The following is a 21,061-nucleotide window of genomic DNA, read 5'->3' as shown; positions in this document are numbered from 1 at the left end:
GAAGGCTTAATATGGCCTTGCAACAATTGCTCATGAACTAGAGCCTTGGCAGCTTCAAGTTTTTCTTCAGGTAAGGGCTACTGATCTACCCATACAGGTGCTGAGGTATAGGTTCTGCATGTAAAGCTGCTATTATCGGTGGCCCTGTTGAAAACCCAAGCCTTGTCTGTTTGGGTTTGCAACAGGCTGGTAAGGTTCCAACCTTCCTTTCCCTGGAGGTCCCAGACCTGACATCCCATTAATCAAAAAGCATTTGTTGAGAAACAACTGGGCTGGGACTGTGGATGTAAGCACCCCTCTGAGACAGCACATCATGGCTCCATAGATGTACTGGGAGATTGAGCAAACAAAGGGTTGAAAAATGCCTGAATGCCCCTCCTTGGTTAGCCACCGTAGTGTGGAAGAACTTTTTTGAGTAACTTTGGACAAGGCTATACCCTGCAGCAGCCTGAGGCTATCCTCTTTTGGCCAGGAGGGGGAGCCATGTAGGCTGGATATAACAGAAACGTCAGCTCCGGTGTCAACTAGGCCTGTAAAAAGCTTCCCTCCTATGTAAAGTTCTAATTCGCGTCGTTCTTGTCCACATCTCTGAAGCCAAAAAGCATTATCTGTGGAGCCAAAGCCTCTATTTCACTGGTTAGGTTTGAGAGACTCATTAAATAGAGGAACTAAAGGACGTAAAATTAATTGAGCAATGGGGGGTATGCGCAGGAACAGCAAGGTTCCTCTTTCCAGTCCAGCCATAATTTTAATTTCTCCTGTATAATCATTATCAATAACACCTGGATAAACAATCCTTTCTTAGTCCAGCTGGACCTGCTGAACACTAACCCTACTGTCCCAGGAGGCAAAGGCTTGAAAACAGTCATTTAGCCCCTGTCTGATCTTAGATAACTCCTCAGTCCTTGCCCAGAAGTAGGAAGCTTCCTCCAGACTTTAGTTGCACATTCATTAATTTGCCCTTAAGCAATTTCTGGGTAATTAATTTGTTGTTGAACATTAAACTATTTACCTGCACCCACCAGCATGTCATAGGATATAGGGATGTTGGTGCGGTTATTGTATTTTGCCACCTGATCAGACCTTTCCATCCATTCTGCCTTCCATAACAAATAATCTCCCCCATTGAGGCAAGCCTGAGCAATTGTCTTCCAATCCCCTGGGCATAATGCTTGTCGGGCCAAATTATCAATCAGGGATAAAGTAAAAGGAGCAGTTGCCCCATATTGAGCAGTGGAAGTCTTAATTTCGTTCAATTCCTTAAAATTTAGAATACCATACTGCTGGTTGCCTTCGTCTTGTAAGACAGGAAAATGTTGGAAATCCCCAGTATCCTCCCCCTGCTCCTTTGCACTCAATATAGCCTTTTGGACTGCAGACATGGGTGGAGGAATCTGAATTAGGAGCAGGTGGTAGTTGCCTTCCCTCTTTATCGCAGGCAAGGTGGTTCTCACAGGGCCAGGCATGGGGAAGGGCCGGTGCCCTACAGGGTCTTTGTCTTTCTTTACAGAGAGCATCAAAAGACTGACACAGACTTTCTATACTTCTAACACTCTCACACTTTGATGGACAGTCCTCTCCCTCCTCCTCTGATACAAGAGGAGGGTTTCTTTATTTTTCTCTTCAGACAATGATTTATAGAAACAATTTCAATCTGGTGATTGGGATCCAGACTCTCTCTAATCATGTTCCAAACAGAAAATGTCTGAGGGGGAATAGCTTGTTTTCCTCTAACTTTTATCTGATTTTTTAATTCTTGGCCCACCTTTTGCCATATGGCCAAGTCCACTGTTCCCTACTCAGGGAACCAGGGGCAGAGATTCTCCATAACCTCAAAAAATTCCTCTAGCCCCTTTGAACTAATCTTACAGCCCTTTTGCCTTTGAAGTGCCCTGAAGGCCATCAGAAACAGTCACCTCTCTTTGCTCTGTTTTGCCCCCATTTTACGTCTCCTTCTCCTTTTCTTTTTCTTATTCCTTTCCTTTTTCTATTTCCTTTCCTTTACTGCACTTTGCAGTCCCCTTACCTGCCTACTTCTGTGCGTGAGAAGTTCTCCCAATGATTTCCTCGGGTCCCTGTTCGGGTGCCAGCCGCAGCATGAACAAGGATTCCGAGGGGCAAAGGGATTGATGATGAAGGAGCCGGGGAGAAGGCTGATTGGCACAACTCTGTTTATTTCAGCAAAAGCCTTTAGTTTTATACACCTTCTATATTGGTCACAAGTTTGCATAATGCTGTCCTAGGACCCTCTTCTGGGAAAAGTGCAGGTACCTTCCCCATTCTATTTCAGTCAATCCTTGTCTACCATGCCTGCCCAGATAAGCCCCCAGGCCCAGAAACTGAAAGAAGTACTTCCCCAAAACAAAAGGGCAAGCATTTGCAGTGCTAAGGGTTGGAGACAATGGGGTGGAGCCTTTGTTCACACCTAGCCAGCTCCTGGCACCACAGGGTCTGCAACATTTATCCATATGATTCTAGCCCTCTAGGGGCTATATTAAACAAATTATTTCATAAATTGACATTCACTTCTCATTCATTGTAAGAGGTAATCATATCTTATTCCAACAGATCAATTAACAAGAGATGTGCGTAGTATCATTTCCCCTAACTTTTCTACCTCAAATTCCTCAGAGATTATTGCCCACCTAATCTTTGTTTTACTGGGCTTTTATAAAAATGCTTATAAAAGCTGGGTGCTGGTGGCTTACACAAGCCATTCTAGCTACTTAGGAGGCTGAGATCTGGAGGATCTTGGTTGGAGGCAGCCCAGACAGAAAAATCCATGAGAGTCCATGGCTAATGAACCAGCCAAAAGTAGTGAGATTTGGCTTGAGTGGAAGAGCAGCAGCCAACCAAACACGCAAGCTGGGCAAGTGTGAGGCCTTGAGCTTGAACCCCAGGTTTGCACCCCCAAAATGCTTATAGAATACACACATATAATAGACACTCATATATGAATAGACACTGTATTCTCTCAAAAATAAAAAAGAGACTGCATCATGCTCACTATTACTGGCACTTCTTTTCAGCCAGCAGCTCTCAATAGCTCCTGTGTCAGGGCCCAGGGAGTTTTTTTTTCTGTATGTGAAATAGCATGTTCTGTGAGCCTGTAGAGTTTCCTTAGGAAAAACAGGAGGGACCCCTGAGTAGATGACATATTAGTCTGAATCCTGTGTGTTCTTCCTCCCTAGTATCCGAGATTTACTGAGGTTCAAAGAAGAAGTGACGAAGGAGCGAGACCAGCTCCTGTCTGAGGTGGTGAAGTTACGGGAGAACTTATCGTTGGCCATGGAACAGCACCAGCAGTCGGAGCGTGCAAAGGAGGATGCAGAACACACCCTCAATCAGGTCTGCCCCGCCTCGCAGGGCAGGATGGAAGATGTCAGCTTTAAGAGGATGCCCTGTCCTTCCTGCCTCCCTTCCCATCTTGCTCCTCTCTCCAGTGTACCCCCTGTGCCTAAATGAAGCACCTGCCACCCTGCTTGCTTCTCTGGTTTGTTCTCAAGAGACCAGTTTTTCTTGAGTTCTTTGTCTAGGTTCTAAGAATTCACTGAGGCAGGCACTAGGCTTACAGTTGAGGCTCAGGCAGGTGTCCCTTGTGAGGGTCAGAGGACCCAGCATGAGACATGATGAGATAGAGATTCCTTTTGTTTCCTCTCCTTTAGAGGAAAGCTACCTAGAAGATGTGCTCTGGCTTAGCTTTTTCAGTCAAGGCCTGGCACTCAATTACTTGGGCCACAACTCAACTTCTGGCTTTTTGCTGGTTAATTGGAGATAAGAATCTCTTGGATTTGTCTGCCTAGATAGACCTTCTGTTTCAACATGGCAGCCACATAAGCCATAGGTGACACACTTAACAATTTTATTAAAAATTCAGGAAGTAAAAATTCAGTTTCTTGTTTGTGCTGGCATCACTTCAAGTCCTCAACAGCCACTTGACTGGTGCATACTGTAGTGGTGTAGACAGACAATGCTGACGTGGCTGCACAAGACCATTTCTACTCATGGCTGTAGAGTATTCCAATGTGTGATGAATACAACATAATTTGTTCTTAACATCAATCCTCAGCCTCCTGAGTAGCTAGGATTATAGACATGAGTCACCAGTCTGGCTCTTGAAACCAGACATCAAGTGCCTCTCTGAGAGAAAAGGTGAGACAGCAGAAGAAAAAAAAAAAAGGCTTGTTGTAGGATGATAGACATCTTGATGAAATCATAGTACTCAGTTTAGCAATACCCATAATCATGTAGAACAATTTCATATTAGGAGAGCTGGCTGCATTTCACTTATCCCTTCAGACTAAACATTCTAGAACTCCAGGTTTCTGTGATTGCTTGATTGTATTCCAGCCCCCGGGAGTTTGTTCCACTCTATCAGGGTGGATCTTTGGTACGAAGGCCCTGAAAAACCAATACACAATATCCACGAAGATGTGAACGTCAGGGTTCAAGCCTGATGGTGCCAGAGAGGGAAAGGCACCTGCAAAGTGACTGGTCAGCGAGTGACAAGGGGGAGAGAGGTGTAGGACCATGGCTGGTGGACACCAGCCCCAGAAGAGAGTCACCACTTGCTTCTCTGTCCTTTGTGCACCTCGCAGTTCCAACAAGAAATCCAGCACCGCCAGAATGAAGCTTCGCGCGAGTCTCGGAAGAAGGAAAAAATGGAGAAGGAGCTCAAGCAGATCCAGGTGGACATGGACACCAAGCAGTCGGAGATCAAGGCACTACAGCAGTATGTTCAGAAAATCAAGGAGGAGATGCAGCGGCTGGAGCAGCAGTTGAAGGAGCAGAAGGTGAGAAAACCGTCAAGGGCACTGTGGGGGCATGCCACAGGGTCGTAGACCTTCTGTTCCAATATGGCAGCCACTTATGCCATAGGTGACACTTCACAATTTTATTAGAAATTCAGGAAGTAAAAATTCAGTTCCTTGTTTGTGCTGGTATCACTTCAAGTCCTCAACAGCCACGTGGCTGTTGGGTACTATAGTGGTCTAGACAGACAATGTTGACATTGCTGCATGAGACCATTTCTACTCATGGCTGTAGTGTGTGTGTGTGTGTGTGTGTGTGTGTGTGTGTGTGTGTGTGTGTGTGTGTGTGTATGTGATGAATATAACATAATTTGTTCTTAACAGGTTCAAGCTTCAAGTTTAGAAAACCCTACTTAATCTTTACACATTTTTGGTGCTTTTATTTATGTATTTACATTTTCATTCTTGTGACCATTTAATGGAATACAAATAATTTTTGTCTGTCATTTTCTCCCCTCCCCCCTCTTCCCTCCCTCCCTCCCTCCCTGCTTCCTTTCCTCCTCCTCCCTCCCTCTCTTGCTTCCTCCCTCCTTCCTTCCTTTCTATTTATTATTTTGACAGCAGGGCTCCTATGTAGCCCAGGGCATGTATGTACCGTTATGCCTGGCTTCCTTCTCACTTCTTAAAGAAGCAATTCAATACATTGAAAGTCATTTCTTCAAATTTCATCAAGGAAGTTCATGAAGATTGTTTTCTAAGAATTAACAAATTATACAGTACTTTTCTATTCTTAAAAATAGATACTACAATATATTTATTTGACTGGCTTTATTCATTTTATATGAATCCAGAATTAAAATAGATAATGCATAGTGTTCAGTCTCTAGAAGGAAAAATATAAGATTTTTTTTTTCTTTTTTGCCAGTCCTGGGGCTTGGGATTCAGGGCCTCAGCATTGTCCCTGGCTTCTTTTTGCTCAACTTTTTGCACTCTACCTCTTGAGCCATAGCGCCGCTTCTGGCTTTTTCTGTTTATGTGGTGCTGAGGGATCAAACCTGGGGCCTCATGCATGCTAGGCAAGCACTCGACCACTAAGGCACATTCCTAGCCCTACAAGACTTTTTTGAACATGGAATTGATTAGAAAGGCTGCTGGACACCACGCTGAAACTGCAGTGCCTTTTGCATAGCAACCTTTTGTCTGTAGCATAGTTGGTGACATTTTACTTCGTCCTGTTGATGAGAAGTTGACTTTTATTTTTCCTTTTACTTTTGCATACATGGGCAGTTATAGTTTGAACAAAGTAAGCCATATTTCTCTTCTCCTATTCTTCCCCCTCATTTCCTTCCTCTTCCTCTGTCTCTTTCTGTCCCTCCTTTTCTCCCTTTGTCCCTTTCTCTCTGTCCCTCTCTCTCCATCTCTCCTCTTGCTTTTAGCTCATTTGATATCCCCCTATCTTCCATAGAGATCCCCCAAAGAAGAGACTTCCTATGACACAATCCTTTTTCTACAATTTTATGTGGTTTTTGTTTGTTTGTTTGATTATGTGGTAGGTACCAAGGAATGGAATGTAGGGCCTCATGCATGCTAGGCATGCACTCTACCACGAAGCCACATTCCTAGCCCACAATCTTCTATTCTTACAAAACTTTGTCTGCTCAGAATAGTCAAGTGAGGAAGAGAAAGATCCAGATGACGCTGGAAGCAGACAGCTGTAAATCACTCCATGTCTGTTCCGTGGCACCCACTTCAGTTGGGTTGGAGGGAGGAATCATCTCTGTGTTGGGGCTGGGAAGTGTTGCAGGCTTGTTAGTACTGGATTTGCTCTGAAAGATTCAACTTCAGAGCCCTAGGGCTGATAAAAACCCATCTGAATCTGTAGCTCATTTGTGGTGATTATAGCAATTGGTGCGTATGCAAAGCCTGCCAAATGACAAACAGGCATTAAAATATTTATCCACCACCTGTGAACAAGGCTGCCCAAGGCTCTCCTGGAAAAAAAGAAGGGTTCGTTTTCTCCACCACCTGACATTCATGATATTTGAGTGCATTAGTGCTTTCATCTGGGATAAAGAACAATTCTTGCAAACAACAACAATAAAAATAAGTTGTGGTTGATGTTATTTTTCCAGGAAGTTTAGGGGCCTCCTGGGTGGCACATAAGCAGACACTGTAATCAGATTAAAAAGACACAACCTGCATCTTCTTTTCCTGCAGATACTCAACGAGAGGGCTGCTAAGGAACTTGAACAGTTCCAGATGCGGAATGCCAAACTTCAGCAAGAGAATGAGCAGCACACTTTGAGTTGTGAGCAGCTGTCACAGGAAAACCAGCAGAAGGCATTAGAGCTCAAGGTAAATACCAAGTGCCACATCTGTCCCCTCCCCCCGCCCCCCCCCCGCGACTGCTTTCCTCAGCCCCCAGGAAGTTAGGTTTGCCTGGTGGCTGAGCCCTGGTTGCATAAATGATTAGCTTTGGGAAGAAGCAGGTGGAGGACTATAATCATTGTGTTATGCCCAGAAGCAGGCAGTCTGCTAATTTCCATTCTTACTTATAAAATTACAAACCTGATTATTGGTCATAGGCTTATGCAAATGCTTTCCAAAGCAAGTTCAGATGTTCATCTGTGTAATTCACCTTGCAACTAACCAATCGCTCCCTGGCTGGAACCATCATCCAAGTGTGAGTAGTAAAGGCTTCAGATGCTACTGGATGACTTCAATGGAGAAGTTGGGATGGGAGGGCTGTGGCAAGGACCAGCTCTACTGGGCATTTGCATCCAGGATTCTGGAATTGTGATTTTTTTTTTTTTGTCAGTCGTGGGGCTTGAACTCTGGGCTTGGGCGCTGTCCCCGAGCTCTTCAGCTCAAGGCTAGTGCTCTAGCACTTGAACCACAGCACCACTTCTGCTTTTTTGGTGGTTAATTGGAGATGAGAGTCATAGGGGCTTTCCTGCCTGGGCTGGCCTTGAACCTCAATCCTTAGATCTCAGCCTCCTGAGTAGCTAGGATTACAGGTATGAGCCACCCATCCCCAGCTGGAATTGTGATTTTTTTTTACTACCATCTATTTACCATGTATTTTAAGACAGGTTTCCTGTTCTTCTCTCTTCCCTAAAGAGTGCTTGCAAATGAAGTTGGAACTGTTTCATGCTCAGATACACATTATGTGTAATTCACAGTGCAACTTTATGTTTGTCTCTTTAATTCAGAGAGGAAAAATAAATCCATATTCTCAACTTTAATTTTGTTAGAATACTGTGTATAAAATGAGTGGCCTACTAAGGATAGTGTATAGATTTGGATAGTTAACCATAACTTTTTTTTGGCCAGTCCTGGGCTTGGACTCAGGGCCTGAGCACTGTCCCTGGCTTCTTTTTGCTCAAGGCTAGCATACTGCCACTTGAGCCACAGCACCACTTCTGGCTGTTTTCTATATATGTGGTGCTGGGGAATTGAACCCAGGGCTTCATGTATACGAGGCAAGCACTCTTGCCACTTGTTCATATTCCCAGCCCCACATTTTTTTTTTTTAACTGAGGTTTGAACTCAAGACTTTTATCTGACCTGGCTGATGATTTACCACTTGAGCCTTCCTCCAGCATGACCTTCTGATTGTTATTTTGGAAAGCTTGTCTAGAATACTTTTCTGCTTGGCTGGCTTTGAACCTTAGTCCTCCAGGTCTCAGCCTCCTGAGTGTAAATCAGATTATGGGTCTGAGTCACTAGTGCCTGGCTTGTATTACATTAAAAAAAAAAAGAATCTAATGAAAGCACTCACATATACACATGTGCATGCACACACTCATTTGCACATTTGTACCTTGTTTTGTATGTATACTAGAGGTTTCTAGGATGTCTGAAGTCTAAGTATAGAGTCTGGATTACTAATGAGTTAGAACATCTTAGAATTGAAAAGGAGTTTAAAGTCAACTAAACTGAACCCTGTGGGGTGAGGTGGAGGAACGTTGAAAACAGTCCAGAGTGGGTTGCCTTAGATCCAACTCATCTGGAATCATAGATGAAATGAAATGACTATTTACATCACAACAATGGATTAGCCGCTAAGATGAAACTAAGGTTAAAAAAACAACAACCACTAATTCATGCCTTGGATAACACAAACAAGGCATCTTGAAAGATTGAGATCCTAGCCCCATGGGTTTTTGTGTCTAGCAATAATCTTCACAGCCAATTCCAGTCTCTTCCTTCTCAAGATAATTGCTAGTGATTGTTTGCAGACAAATCTTCGACTATTTTTCCAGTTACTGCTAATGGCACAGTTTTTTTTAAAAAGAGAATTTAAAAAAATCTTTAACACTTGTAGTCCACAAACAAAAGTCTGGAGATTCCTTTGGCTAGGATTATTTCTGATGTGGGCTTACCATGTCATCACGCTGCCCTGTCTATCTATCTGAATGTACACTCACCAGACCGATTTTGAGGAAAGAGGAGGACTTCTCTAGTAGAGATAACTGGGCTACAGTGGCCCCATGGGGCTGAAAGAATGTTTCAATATTTTATAGTATGTTAATAACCTTTGCCAAGAGACCCCTTTGTAAGTCTACAACAACTGTTAATCTAATAGTATTTGGATGCACAAGTCATGTATTTGTGCTACAACTCAGCCTCCTTGTTTGAGTCCACAATGAGATGCTCACTTGAGACATCATCCTTTTTACTATTTGTAATTTGTATAGCTGAATATTTTCTTCGGTGAGTAAAGTTTTTCAATTTCTCTGAAAACCAAACACTCTGTGTTTGGATTTAATCTCACAGAGCATCTTTACACTGACAGCGGAAAACTTACCTTTGATTGGTTTGGAGTTTATCCTCTGTCAGTCTCTGGCCCTTTCCTTACTTTGCATCCTGGTCAATTCTCTCTCACTAATTGCAGGCCAAAGAGGAAGAAATCCATCAGATGCGCATAGATAATGGGAAGCTGAACAAAATTCGAGAACAAATCCACAGGAAACTGCACCAGGCTGAAGATCAAAAGGGGGAAATAGAACAACAAAAGGAAACCCTAAAAAACCAGATCTTGGGATTAGAGAGAGGTAAGCCATTTTGCACTTGGTTAATTTCTGAACCTTTTATTAGTGATTACGGTTGTCTTGCAACCCAGAGCCCTGTGTACAAGCACACATTGTGCCAAATAATCAACAACACAACATCAAACTGCCAAGATCCTCTTAGCCAACTAGAAGGTCACTAAGCACATTTCTTTTCTTTTCTTTCTTTCTTTTTTTTCCTTTTGGGGCTTGAACACAGGGCCTTGAGCTCTTCCTTGGTTTTTCACTCTCTTAAGGCTGGTTTTCTACCACTTGAGCCAACACCTCCACTTTTGGCTTTTTGCTGGTTAACTGGAGATAAGAATCTCTTGGATTTTTCTGCCTGGGTTGGCTGGCTTTGAACTATGATCCTCAGATCTCAACCTCCTGAGTAGCTAGGATTATAGGCATGAGCCACTGGTGTCCTATTAAATATTGAAACTCTTAAAGCTAAGAATGAGAGTTAATGAGCCAAAAATTAACATTTTCATAAGTATCAAAAGAGTCTATAATAAAGACTAATTGTTTGTATCTTTACTGACTATGAAGAACTCCATACAAATATAAACACATTGGCATAGGAAAAGCACCAAAAAGAGATATTTCAAAATCCCAAGTAGATTCTACTTGATATTTTTTTCTCTTTAGTTTATTCATATTTCTAGTTTTATTTTATATTTCTACTTACTTGTATGAGGCTTTTGGTTAGAGAAACTGAACTTCTGATTTTAGTCCTGTCATCTCTTGGTGGTGAACTTTGGTCCCATGGCTTCACCTCTCTCAGCCTCAGTTTCCATTTATTTAATGGGACAGAAAACCCACTTCACAGTCATGAAGATCACATATCAACGCACAGTTGTATAGCTACAAGTGGTGTAGTTACACAATTTTGTGCTTTTTTTTTTAACCTGAAATCAGTTTGGCTTTGGCAGATTCTCTCTTAATTATTACATTAATAATTCTTTTTTTCTCCTTGGTGATTTAGAGGTGGAGGCTTCAAAGAAACAAGCAGAATTTGATAAGAAAGTCACAGATGAGCTTCTGAGAGAAAGGGACATACTAAATAAGGTGCGTTTGTTACAATGACAGTGGCACATAAATGTCTTTTCCTAGAGGGACAGTATCTGCCCGGAACTTGTTGTTTGGAGGCAGATGGAAGTAGATTAGCATAAATAACAGTGCTTAGTTTTGCTCTAAGCAGGAGCGTGTGGTGTCCCATTCACGCACCCCGAATTGAAGCTGCATCATCACCAATGGGCACAAAAGGACTTTGGAGAATTAGCATAAAAGCCAGTGGGGATTTCAGAGTGTTCCATGGATTCTGTTTTCATTGCTAGTGTGTTATGTGGCATTCTGAGCAGCTGACCAAATTTTTTGAATTTAATATCTATAATCTACAGCTTGTAAATGGTAGATATTAAAATCAGAAAATTGTAATCCAAAGATTGTAAATGTGAGTGGTAATTAAGTTTTAACTTTCAGGTGTTAGGGATGGAAACAGCTGGTTGGCCATGTAGCACGTATAGCCCTTCCTTGGTCTGGCTTGTCAGGAGGGTTGTAGTCCATCCATCCTTGATTCCCTTCTGGTCTCTGAGTTCATGGTGGTCCAAAGCTGAGGGAAAGGCTGGAAACACCTGGAATCTTTCAGAGGCTCCATTAAAGGGAGGAACCTCTTTTTTTGCCCTCTTCCTTCCAGAAGATTCCTCCCATTGACCTCACTTAGACTGATTGCTTTCAAGGATGCAAAGCAAACTTTCCTGTTTAGAGATTTCCTCCAGGGAGGGAGCCCTAGGCTGGGTAGGAGGGGCTAGATGGATGGCTTTGGGTAAGATGGCCACAGCTTATCTGAGCAAAAATGCCTGCATTCATTAATTCCCTCATTCTGTTTTTTTGTTTTTGTTTTTGTTTTCCTGGTTCTGGGGCTTGAACATCAGGCATCTGGGCACTGGGCACCGTTGTTGAGCTTTTCTGCTTAAAGCCAGCACTCTGTCACTTGAGCTACACCTCCATTTCTGGCTTTTTTTTGGGGGGGGGGGATCAATTGGAGATAAGTCTCATGGCCTTTCCTGTCCTAACTGGCTTCCAATTTCAACCCTCAGATCTCAGTCTCCTGTGTAGCGTGGATTACAGGCATGAGCCACTGGTCTATGGCTCTTTATTCTTTTATGCTGTCTGGAACTGAGCACATGGTGACAGAATAGATTCCTCTTTTGCTTCAGGGAGACTATGCAGGAATCTGGAAATAGGAGGAGAACAGTTCCCCCCACCCCTACCCCCTCAGCTTCCTTTTTTTTTGTTAACCATCAGGGAACTGTTTCTTTACTTGGTAAATAAGTGCATATTAACAATGTGATGCCCAGTAGTACTACAGTAACTTTATATTCATTTGTTTGATTTTATTAATATCAGTTCCTCCTTTAGGGCAGGGGCACCTTAAAATGCTGTCTTCTCCTGACTGTTGTATTCTCAGGGCTCTGCAGTTTTGCAAGGAACCTTTAGTGATAATGAATGTGAAATGTCATCATCACTGAGTGGTGACTGTGTAGTTTTGAAGGACAGCAACATGAGTCTCTTGTTTCTTGTAGGATCCTGTTGAAATGATTTGGTCTTTTGTAGAAAATGCTTAATTTCAACACCAGAAAACAAAGCTAACGTTTTCTGGGTCATCATCCAATCAATGTCCAGTGGGTGGTGTGTCTATTTGGGTCATCCAAGGAGGCCCAGCGTATTACCTGGACATCGGAGGCTTACAGGGGACCTTGGGAAGTGACAGAAGCCTGGCCTCAGTGTTCTGGGAATGACAGTCTCTTGCCACCAGGGAGTTCCTGCCCAGTTTTTGTTTTATTACTTTTTCAATAAGTCTGTCTTGTCAGTCAGTCTGTCTGTCTCTCCTTAACTTCCAGCCACATAGCAGAATAATAGCTCCTACCAAGGAGTCCCAAGTTCCCATTTTTTTTTCTATTGAGTTGCAAATATCTGAAAGCCCAGCACTGGGGAGGCAGCTCCATGGCAGAGCATGTGGAGATCCGGGACTCCATTTTCCCAGCATTCCCCCCCACCCCGAAATGAAGGCCCCATTTCAAAACTCCCCAAGGAATGTCCTTTAGTCGTGGATAGTGAAGTGGACTCACCTGATAAGGGTGGTTACCAGGCTGCAGCCAACCCTCTCCACCATCAGAAATCACCAGTGTAGCTTTCAAGCAGTCCATTTTACTCAGTCAGAAAACTAGGCCTGGGCACGATTGTGCATATTTTTTTTTTTGCCAGTCCTGGGGCTTGAACTCAGGACCTGAGCACTGTCCCTGGCTTCTTTTTGCTCAAGGTTAGCACTCTACCACTTGAGCCACAGCGCCACTTCTGTCCTTTTCTATATATGTGGCGCTGAGGACTCAAACCCAGGGCTTCATGTATAGCGCATATATATATATATGTGTGTGTGTGTATATATATATATATATATATAAATAAATATATATCTATTTAAAGCTAGATTACTTTCTTTTGTCTAGTGGTAAAGTACACCCAAATACGAAATTTATCATGAATGACACTCAAAGAATTTTGCCATCCATCATCATCTGGGTCCAGAACATGTTCACCACTACAAAAGGAAACCCTGTTTAGCAATCCCTCCCCATTCCCCCCTTTCCATCCCTGGCAACTACGAACCTGCTTTCTGTCTCTGTGAATTTGACAGCTCTGGATGTTGGTACAAATGGAATCATACACCATGTGACCTTGGAGTCTGGCATCCTTCTGTTAGAACAGTAATTTTCAATATTGTTGCATGCATTGATATTTCAAGTCCTTTGTGCTGAATAATATTCTATTGTATAGGCATATGATATTTTGTTTATGCCCATCTGTTGGTAGATGTTTTGAATTTTTTTCATTTTTAGGCTTTTAAAAGAGTGCTATTATAAAGGAGCATTCATGTCCATATTTTTGCTTTCATTACTTTTTGGAGTATACCCATTGATGTCATTGGTGGTGTGTTAAGTCTACACATCTCATTTTTATTTTAGCTTTTAAAATTATTTTGTTCCAGTTTTGGGGCTTGAACTCAGGGCCTGGGTAATATTCTTGAGATTTTTTTTTTTGCTCAAGGCTAGTGCTCTACCACTTGAGCCACAGTTCTACTTACAACTTTTTGGTGGTTAATTGGAGATAAGAGTCCATGGACTTTCTTTCCCCAACTGGCTTCAACCTTTGATTTTCAGATCTCAGCCACTCTGAGAAGTTAGAATTACAGACATGAGTGACTGGCGCCCAGCCATTTTTGTTTTTTAGTCATTTTATTATTGTACTTTTTGCTCTTAGAGATTTTTTTTTCAATACTAAAAATCAAACCCAGGGCTTTATGCATGCTAGGCAAGTACTCCAACACTAAGTAGTCACACTTCTAGACCAAGTGTTCTAGCCTCACAAGATAAAGGCTGGAGGTGGAATGAGACTGAAAAGCATGGATTTGGGGGTAAGCCAGCCCCAGATTCCAAACCTGCTACTGCCACTTTCCTGTTGTATGAACTGGTAGCCATGTAGTTTCTGATTCCTAGCCCACACATTGGTGCTACATAGGACCCCCTTTCCAGGGATCTTGTGATTGCTTGGTGCAGTTGTGTGTGCATTGAAAGCGCCAAGTGCAAAATTCATGTAACAAGCTCTTCATCATCTGCAGAGAACACTATGATTGATACAAAAGGCAAGTCATTTAACATCTTAAGGATAAGGTAGGGGTAACCCTTGAACACTGTCAGTACTAAGGCTTGTCACTCATATTTTTAGAATATGCTTAAGGCAATCAGTGCCACCCAAAAGCAGATGGAGTTGGCAAGACTCCAGGAGCAAGCCAAGAGGAATCTGGAGGAAGAAATCCAAGCCCACAAGGAAGAGTCCCAGAAGCAGAGAAAGATCATCTTTCAGCTAGAAAAGGAGCGTGATCGGTACATCAACGAGGCCAGTGATCTCACCCAGAAGGTAAGCCCCTCAGGGAGATGGTGGGTGGGCATTCTTTCCGCTGTGCATCACAGATGGATGCCAGGATGGTGTGTGTAGATTTCTACTTGTGCTTGTCAAGCAGACTTAGAAGTGAGTCAAACAGAACAAAGATGGTCCCAGAGCTGGTGGTGGACTCTACTGTGAAATGGTCTTGGTCTTGTCTGCTTCCTGTTACTTCTTGCACATTGCAGGCACTCCTTTTGCTGTGCAGTATCCTGGCTGGGTGACATCCCCTTGTCGCTGGCACCACCTTGGCTCCATTGTGTTTTTATTATTGCTTTACCTTACAAGCTCAGTTTCCCTTTCAGTTCCCTGGGTCCTAGCATTTTCCACATGACAACATGTGAAGAAAATTATATGTCTCCGCCACAGGGGAGCAAGGACTGAGGTTGTTTAGGGCAGGAAGGGATGAACCCACGGTCCCACACTGGCCATCCCAGGGGTGAAGGGAATCGGGATCTTGATAGCTACGTGTGGCACAGGAGTTGGGCTACTCTAACCTATATGGCAGAGCCTAAGCTCTCTGTTCTCTCTGGAAACACCTTCTTCCTTTCCTTTCCATGACAAACTCCTATTTATCCTTCAAAACTTAGCTCCAACGGCTCCCTCAAACCTGCTCTGGCTCCCTCCTAAGAGTCAGTTACTTCCTACTTTGTGGAACTGTGGATTTCCCTGGCATGGTATTCCTCAAGCTATCCTCAACCTGTTAAATGTCAATAAAGGCGTAGATATGCATGGAATGTTCTCCCAGTTATCAAACCCAAGGCTAATGTCAAGCTTGATGTCAATATAGAAGACAAGAAAATGGATCTGAAATTTAAAGATAATATGGTTGAATGGGAAAAACCTGCATCTCTACTCCTGGTTCACTCAATTTGCCTCTTCAAAGAGACAACCTGAGAGAGGCCGGAAAGATGCTTCACACCCTTCTGCCCGCCTCTTCAGTGACTCAGGGACTGTACTCCCTGAGAATGGATCACCAATACATGTCATTCCATGTTAGTGTTAGTCAGTGTTTTTCGGGAAAGCTGAAGAGTGAGTAGGAGGAATTGGCTCATGCCATCAGGGAGACTGAGAAATGCCACCATCTGCTGCCTGCAGGCCAGAGACCCAGGAAGGCTGGTGGAGTTGTTCAATCTGAAGCCTGGAAGCCTGAAGAACAGAAATGAATCCAGGAGAAGTGAGGGTAGTACATGCCTGTAATCCCATAACTCAAGAGGCAGAATTTCAAGGCCAGCTTGGGCTATGTAATGAGTCCATGTCTCAAAACAATACAAAATAAGACAAAGCAAAGGCAACAGAACCAATGTGGGGAGATCCAATCAGTGGGGTAGATGCAAACTCCTAGATTCTCTCAGAATGCCAGCAGAAGATTAAAATCATTGTTCCTCAAGAGAGAGAAATAAGCCCCATAGAACATTGGCTTCTGATGGTGGAACTGAGTCTCAAGGATGTAGTAGGAAAGGATTTTCTGGAAGTAAGGCAAAGATACACTTACCCATGTATGCTAATATTCTGATATCTCAGTGGCTATAGTAAGTCATATGGCCAAGTCCAGTATTGGCAACACAGGAAAAACACTTCTTTTAAGAGGGAATAACAGGTCATCTGATCCACAAGATAATCTACTCCAGTATTTTTTATCCTCTTGTTTTTTTTTTTTTTCTGTTGCACTCTGAATTTTATGATTCAGAAAAACGGAGGTATGAGGAAGAACATCCACCATATGTACTCCTTTCTGAATGTTGTGCATCTTTTTTTTTTTTTTTCCAGTTCTGGGGCTTTTGGACTCAGGGCCTGAGCACTGTCCCTGGCTTCTTTTTGCTCAGTTAGCACTCTGCCACTTGAGCCACAGCGCCACTTCTGGCCATTTTCTGTATATGTGGTGCTGGGGAACTGAACCCAGGGCTTCACGTATGGGAGGCAAGCACTCTTGCCACTAGGCCACATCCCCAGCCTATGTACTCTTTCTGAATGTTGACAAACTCTAGATATCACAATGCCTAGTTAGTTCATCATTAAATCCACTGAGTATTTTGCACATTATGCATTTTTGATCCCCTTTCATCCTAAATAATAAACTTATGTCATTCTCCTCTCAGTAGTTTTACATATCCCAAAGCATTCATTTGCAACAAATCTTTACCGACACAATTCTTAGCTCTTTGCTTATTTGCCCAAAATAGTGTCAAGCAAAGCTTTCTTTACAGAGGCTCCACGAAATGAATAATAATGTACTTTCAAGAGTTTAGAAGCAGGCAAGCAAAACCAAAGCTGATTACAGAAATATTGTAGATGTCATAGTTAGATATCTTCATAATGAAATAAGTCTCTTGCTTCTTTGATATTTATTTGAATTTTATACAGAGCATCTTCAATTGGGTAAAACCCCAGGGAAGGCCTTGGGAGGCTTACACGCATGATAAACTTTTTGTGTCATTGTAAAAGAAGTGTATATTACTGCTTTCCTGCAGAACCAGACCTGATTCCTATAAAATCACCCATCATAATAATCAGCACTTACTACCAAATTACTATCTGTTAGAAATTAACATGATTACACAAATGTGTATTCTCTCACTTAGATTCAAACATAGATATACCTTTCTAAACTGATGATAGAGGATGAAATAAAGAAATAAAGAAATAAAGAAATAAGAAAACCAGGGAAGACAAAATTTCCCATGCATGACCATGCCTTCTCTTCTGTTTAATGAGAGTGAGTTTTCCAGTTTTCATTGAGGAAGTAAAAGCATTGTCCGCATTCAGACTATTGACACTGAGTCAGAAGAACTTGTTGGAGAAGTTTATTATACTGATATTTTCATCAAATGGAAGTTAAAGGGTTCTCAATTCAATGACTTACTTTCTTATCCAGCCTCAGTTTACATGATGTTGGGGTTGGGTTGCAGTTTTAAAAAAAAAACAACATTGATTTTTATCTCACTTGTATTTCTATTGGCAAGTTGATTTAGCTGAAAGTTAAAAAAGAGGAGGAGGGGAGGGGGGAGGAGAAGTAGGTTATAAACCTATTCTGTACTGTAAGCATTTTTCTGGGCCCCTCCAAAGTGGGCCTGCAGCTGCTAGGAGCTGATTCTCTGGCTCTCATAAAATGTCCAATGTTTGAGTATAATTTATTCCAGGAGTTGGTTTGTGTATCTGAAAATTTAATTCATTAATTAAGCTACAGCTTCACAGTTGCCATGCTACCTCTTATACATCACTTTTCATGTGGATAGCTTGGTGATCAGAGTTTTGACTACTACTTAACACTCTGCAAATTTGGCAAGTTTACAGGCTGTGAACTTCTGTATGACATTGGTTTGAATGATTTCCATCAAAATAAATTGAGTCCCCACACAGAAATAAATTGCTCTGTAAATTGTCTTTTCCTTTAGTTTCAATACTTGTTATTTTTCATTGTCAACTTCACTTTAATTTCCTTTGATCTTTCTTGGTATTGTGATGGATTCTTATTACTCTCAGCTTCAGGAATCCAGAGACAAGTTTGTGAGTCTGGGTGCTGTGATGTGTAGGAAGATGCTCAAGAAAGAAATGTCCTGCCTACCTCGTCTCTCTGGGGCATGATTCTCTCTGTGCAAAGGAATATTTTTGTTCTGATATCTCATGAAGTGATTGAACAAGCAATTTTTTCTCTGATGCACTGCTTAATATTCTGAATGCTGATGATACTGTTCAAAGTATTTTTAATCTATTCATTTCATGGACCCCCCCCCCCCAACAAGAGTGACGTCATGTCCATAAAAAGGCTGTGTTTGCGGTTAAGATGGTGGCTTTTCTTAACATCAAATAACAGATTTTTTTTCTTATAATCAAATGAAAGACCAGGTGACTGGTACCTTATTTAAGTTTTATGTTAATTCCCAACATACACTTTCATTACCAGTGTTGATATGCCATAAGAATGCTTGATAATCTTTTGTATTTTTGGTGTTAGTCCTAGAGTTTGAACTCAGGGATTGGGCACTATCCCTGACCTTTTTTGTTCAAGGATAGTTCTCTACCATTTTAGCCACAGATCCATTTCCAGTGTGTGTGTGTGTGTGTGTGTGTGTGTTGGGTGAGGGTAGCTAATTGGAGATAAGATTCCCATGAACTTTGCTTCCTGGACTGGCTTCAAACCATGATCCTCAGATCTCAGCCTCCTGAATAGCTATAAGCATGACCACTGGTGCCTGGATCTTGCTACTCACTTTTAAAGACTCTAAAGATATAGATTAAATAAATACTGGGAGAAGGAACAGAATTTCTTCTTAATTTCAGATCCCTTACTATACTTTTCTCCCTTGACTTCCTTGTCTTTGGTTTTCTAACTTTTTTTTTATTTTGGCCAGTCCTGGGCCTTGGACTCAGGGCCTGAGCACTGTCCCTGGCTTCTTCCCGCTCAAGGCTAGCACTCTGCCACCTGAGCCACAGCGCCCCTTCTGGCCGTTTTCCATATATGTGGTGCTGGGGAATCGAACTGAGAGCTTCATGTGTAGGCGGCAAGCACTCTTGCCACTAGGCCATACTCCCAGCCTGGTTTTCTAACTTTTTTCTTTTCCTTCCAGGCCCTAACCATTCACCACCGAATGTATATACATTCTTGGCTCAACTGTTTAGTTTTGACACCAATTGGATAGGAATACAACTCTCACAAACTATGTAAACCTGCTTGGTTATTAAGAGATGTGTAGGTCTGTCCTCAGACACTCTGCACTAAACTCTGGTCTTTGGTTCTCATGTAACATCCTGTATACCTCTCAGTAACTAGTTATACCCAATCATTGATTATGCATTTTATGGGGGAGTCACACACGAGGGCGTAGGGAAGTGTTGCAGTCCTCTGTATGGAAGTTGTGCCTTTACAGTGTTTGCCATTGGCAGGCCACCAGTTCATTGAGTGAATGAACAAAATGAGTGAAGGGAAAGGTCCTTCATTCACTTCATGAAACTAGCAGAAGAAATCTTGATGTTAAAATAGAACTAAAGAGAAAGCCATAGGCCTCTATTCCTTAGGAAGGTGTTTACAGAATTCTAAGGAAAATTCTAGTATGTTGAATTTGACAGTACATTAAGAGAACCATCCAGTCTGACCAAAGAAAGTTTATCCTGAGAGTACAAGGATATCTATTCTTTGCTAGTTTCTATCCATTGCTGGTGATGTGGAAATGTAAAGTGTTACAACCATTTTGGAAAGCAATCTAGCAGTGTCTATGAAAGCTAAAACTATACATGTCCTTTCGAGCCAGCCACCCCACTGCTGGGAATCTACCCACAGAAGAAACAACACAGGTGTTTGAGAACACAGGTATAAAATGCAGTCTTGGAGTGGCAAAAAAAAAAGGGGGGGAGAGATTGATGCCTCAGGGGGACATAGTTGATTTTATGTAGGATATCGTACATCTTTAAAGAGAATGAATTAGAGCCAATTCAGATGATTTCTATAAGACACTACTGAGTAATAAGAAGCAATGTACTGTTTGGGGGAGTAAAGGGGAGAAAGAGGGAGAGAGAATGGTATAGGGGAATGATACTGGAATACATTGTGTCTCTGTACATAACTGCCAACTGTTGTACAATAGGGGGGTGGTAGGGACAGGCAAAGAGAGAACAACAAGGAAGTCAGTCTGATTGAATTATAATAGATGCATGTATGAAATAGCATTGTGAAACCCTTTGTACAACGAATACATATTAACAAATGAAGAGATGGATGACAGGAAAGTAAAACAGGCTATGTTGGGGGCAGGTACCAGGAGAAGGGAAGAGGACCCATGAAAGGGGAATTATGGGCAAAATACTCCATGTGCATACATGTAAATAGAACAATGAAATTGTTTAAAAAGAGGGAAGGAAGGTTGAAAGGAGGTGAGTTTGATCCAGGCACATTGGACGCATGCATGTAAAGATTCCCTTACTCATGTAAAAGATGCTAATAAAAACCATCTTTAAAAAAGCAAAACTTAAAAAAAAGCAGCAAAGTACATTGTAACTTATGGTATAATTTCCTTAAAAAAATAGAAATATCCTCCCCGTAAAGCAATGCAAAGCAAGACAAACAAAAAAGAAACCCAATTTTCATAGCTGCCTACTTGCTAGTTGAGTTACTTTGTGAATATTACTTCTTTGGAGCTTACTTTTCTTCTTTGTAAAATTGGAGTGGGTAAGGCTCAGCTTATAGGATTTTGGTGAAAATTAAATTTGTTATTACATGTAAAATGCCAGGTACATACAAAGTAGCTGATGAATATGAACTAT

The 21,061-nt window shown here is 42.0% G+C and overlaps 1 protein-coding gene across 1 annotated transcript in view; it reads left to right on the top strand.

Moving 5' to 3' along the window:
- The window catches only part of Cfap58 (cilia and flagella associated protein 58), a 95,899-nt gene that overhangs the window by 9,568 nt on the left and 65,270 nt on the right, over positions 1-21,061 (top strand). The window contains exons 4-9 of the mRNA XM_048336336.1: positions 3,192-3,348; positions 4,599-4,793; positions 6,969-7,106; positions 9,649-9,808; positions 10,788-10,870; positions 14,588-14,779. Coding sequence (XP_048192293.1) covers positions 3,192-3,348; positions 4,599-4,793; positions 6,969-7,106; positions 9,649-9,808; positions 10,788-10,870; positions 14,588-14,779 — 925 coding nt within the window. The remainder of the gene's footprint in view (positions 1-3,191; positions 3,349-4,598; positions 4,794-6,968; positions 7,107-9,648; positions 9,809-10,787; positions 10,871-14,587; positions 14,780-21,061) is intronic.

This window comes from Perognathus longimembris, chromosome 2 (assembly GCF_023159225.1).
Source record: "Perognathus longimembris pacificus isolate PPM17 chromosome 2, ASM2315922v1, whole genome shotgun sequence".
NCBI classification, from domain to species: domain Eukaryota; kingdom Metazoa; phylum Chordata; class Mammalia; order Rodentia; family Heteromyidae; genus Perognathus; species Perognathus longimembris.
Note: the sequence above shows the minus strand (reverse complement) of the source record. Positions and strands in the feature narration are given on the sequence as shown.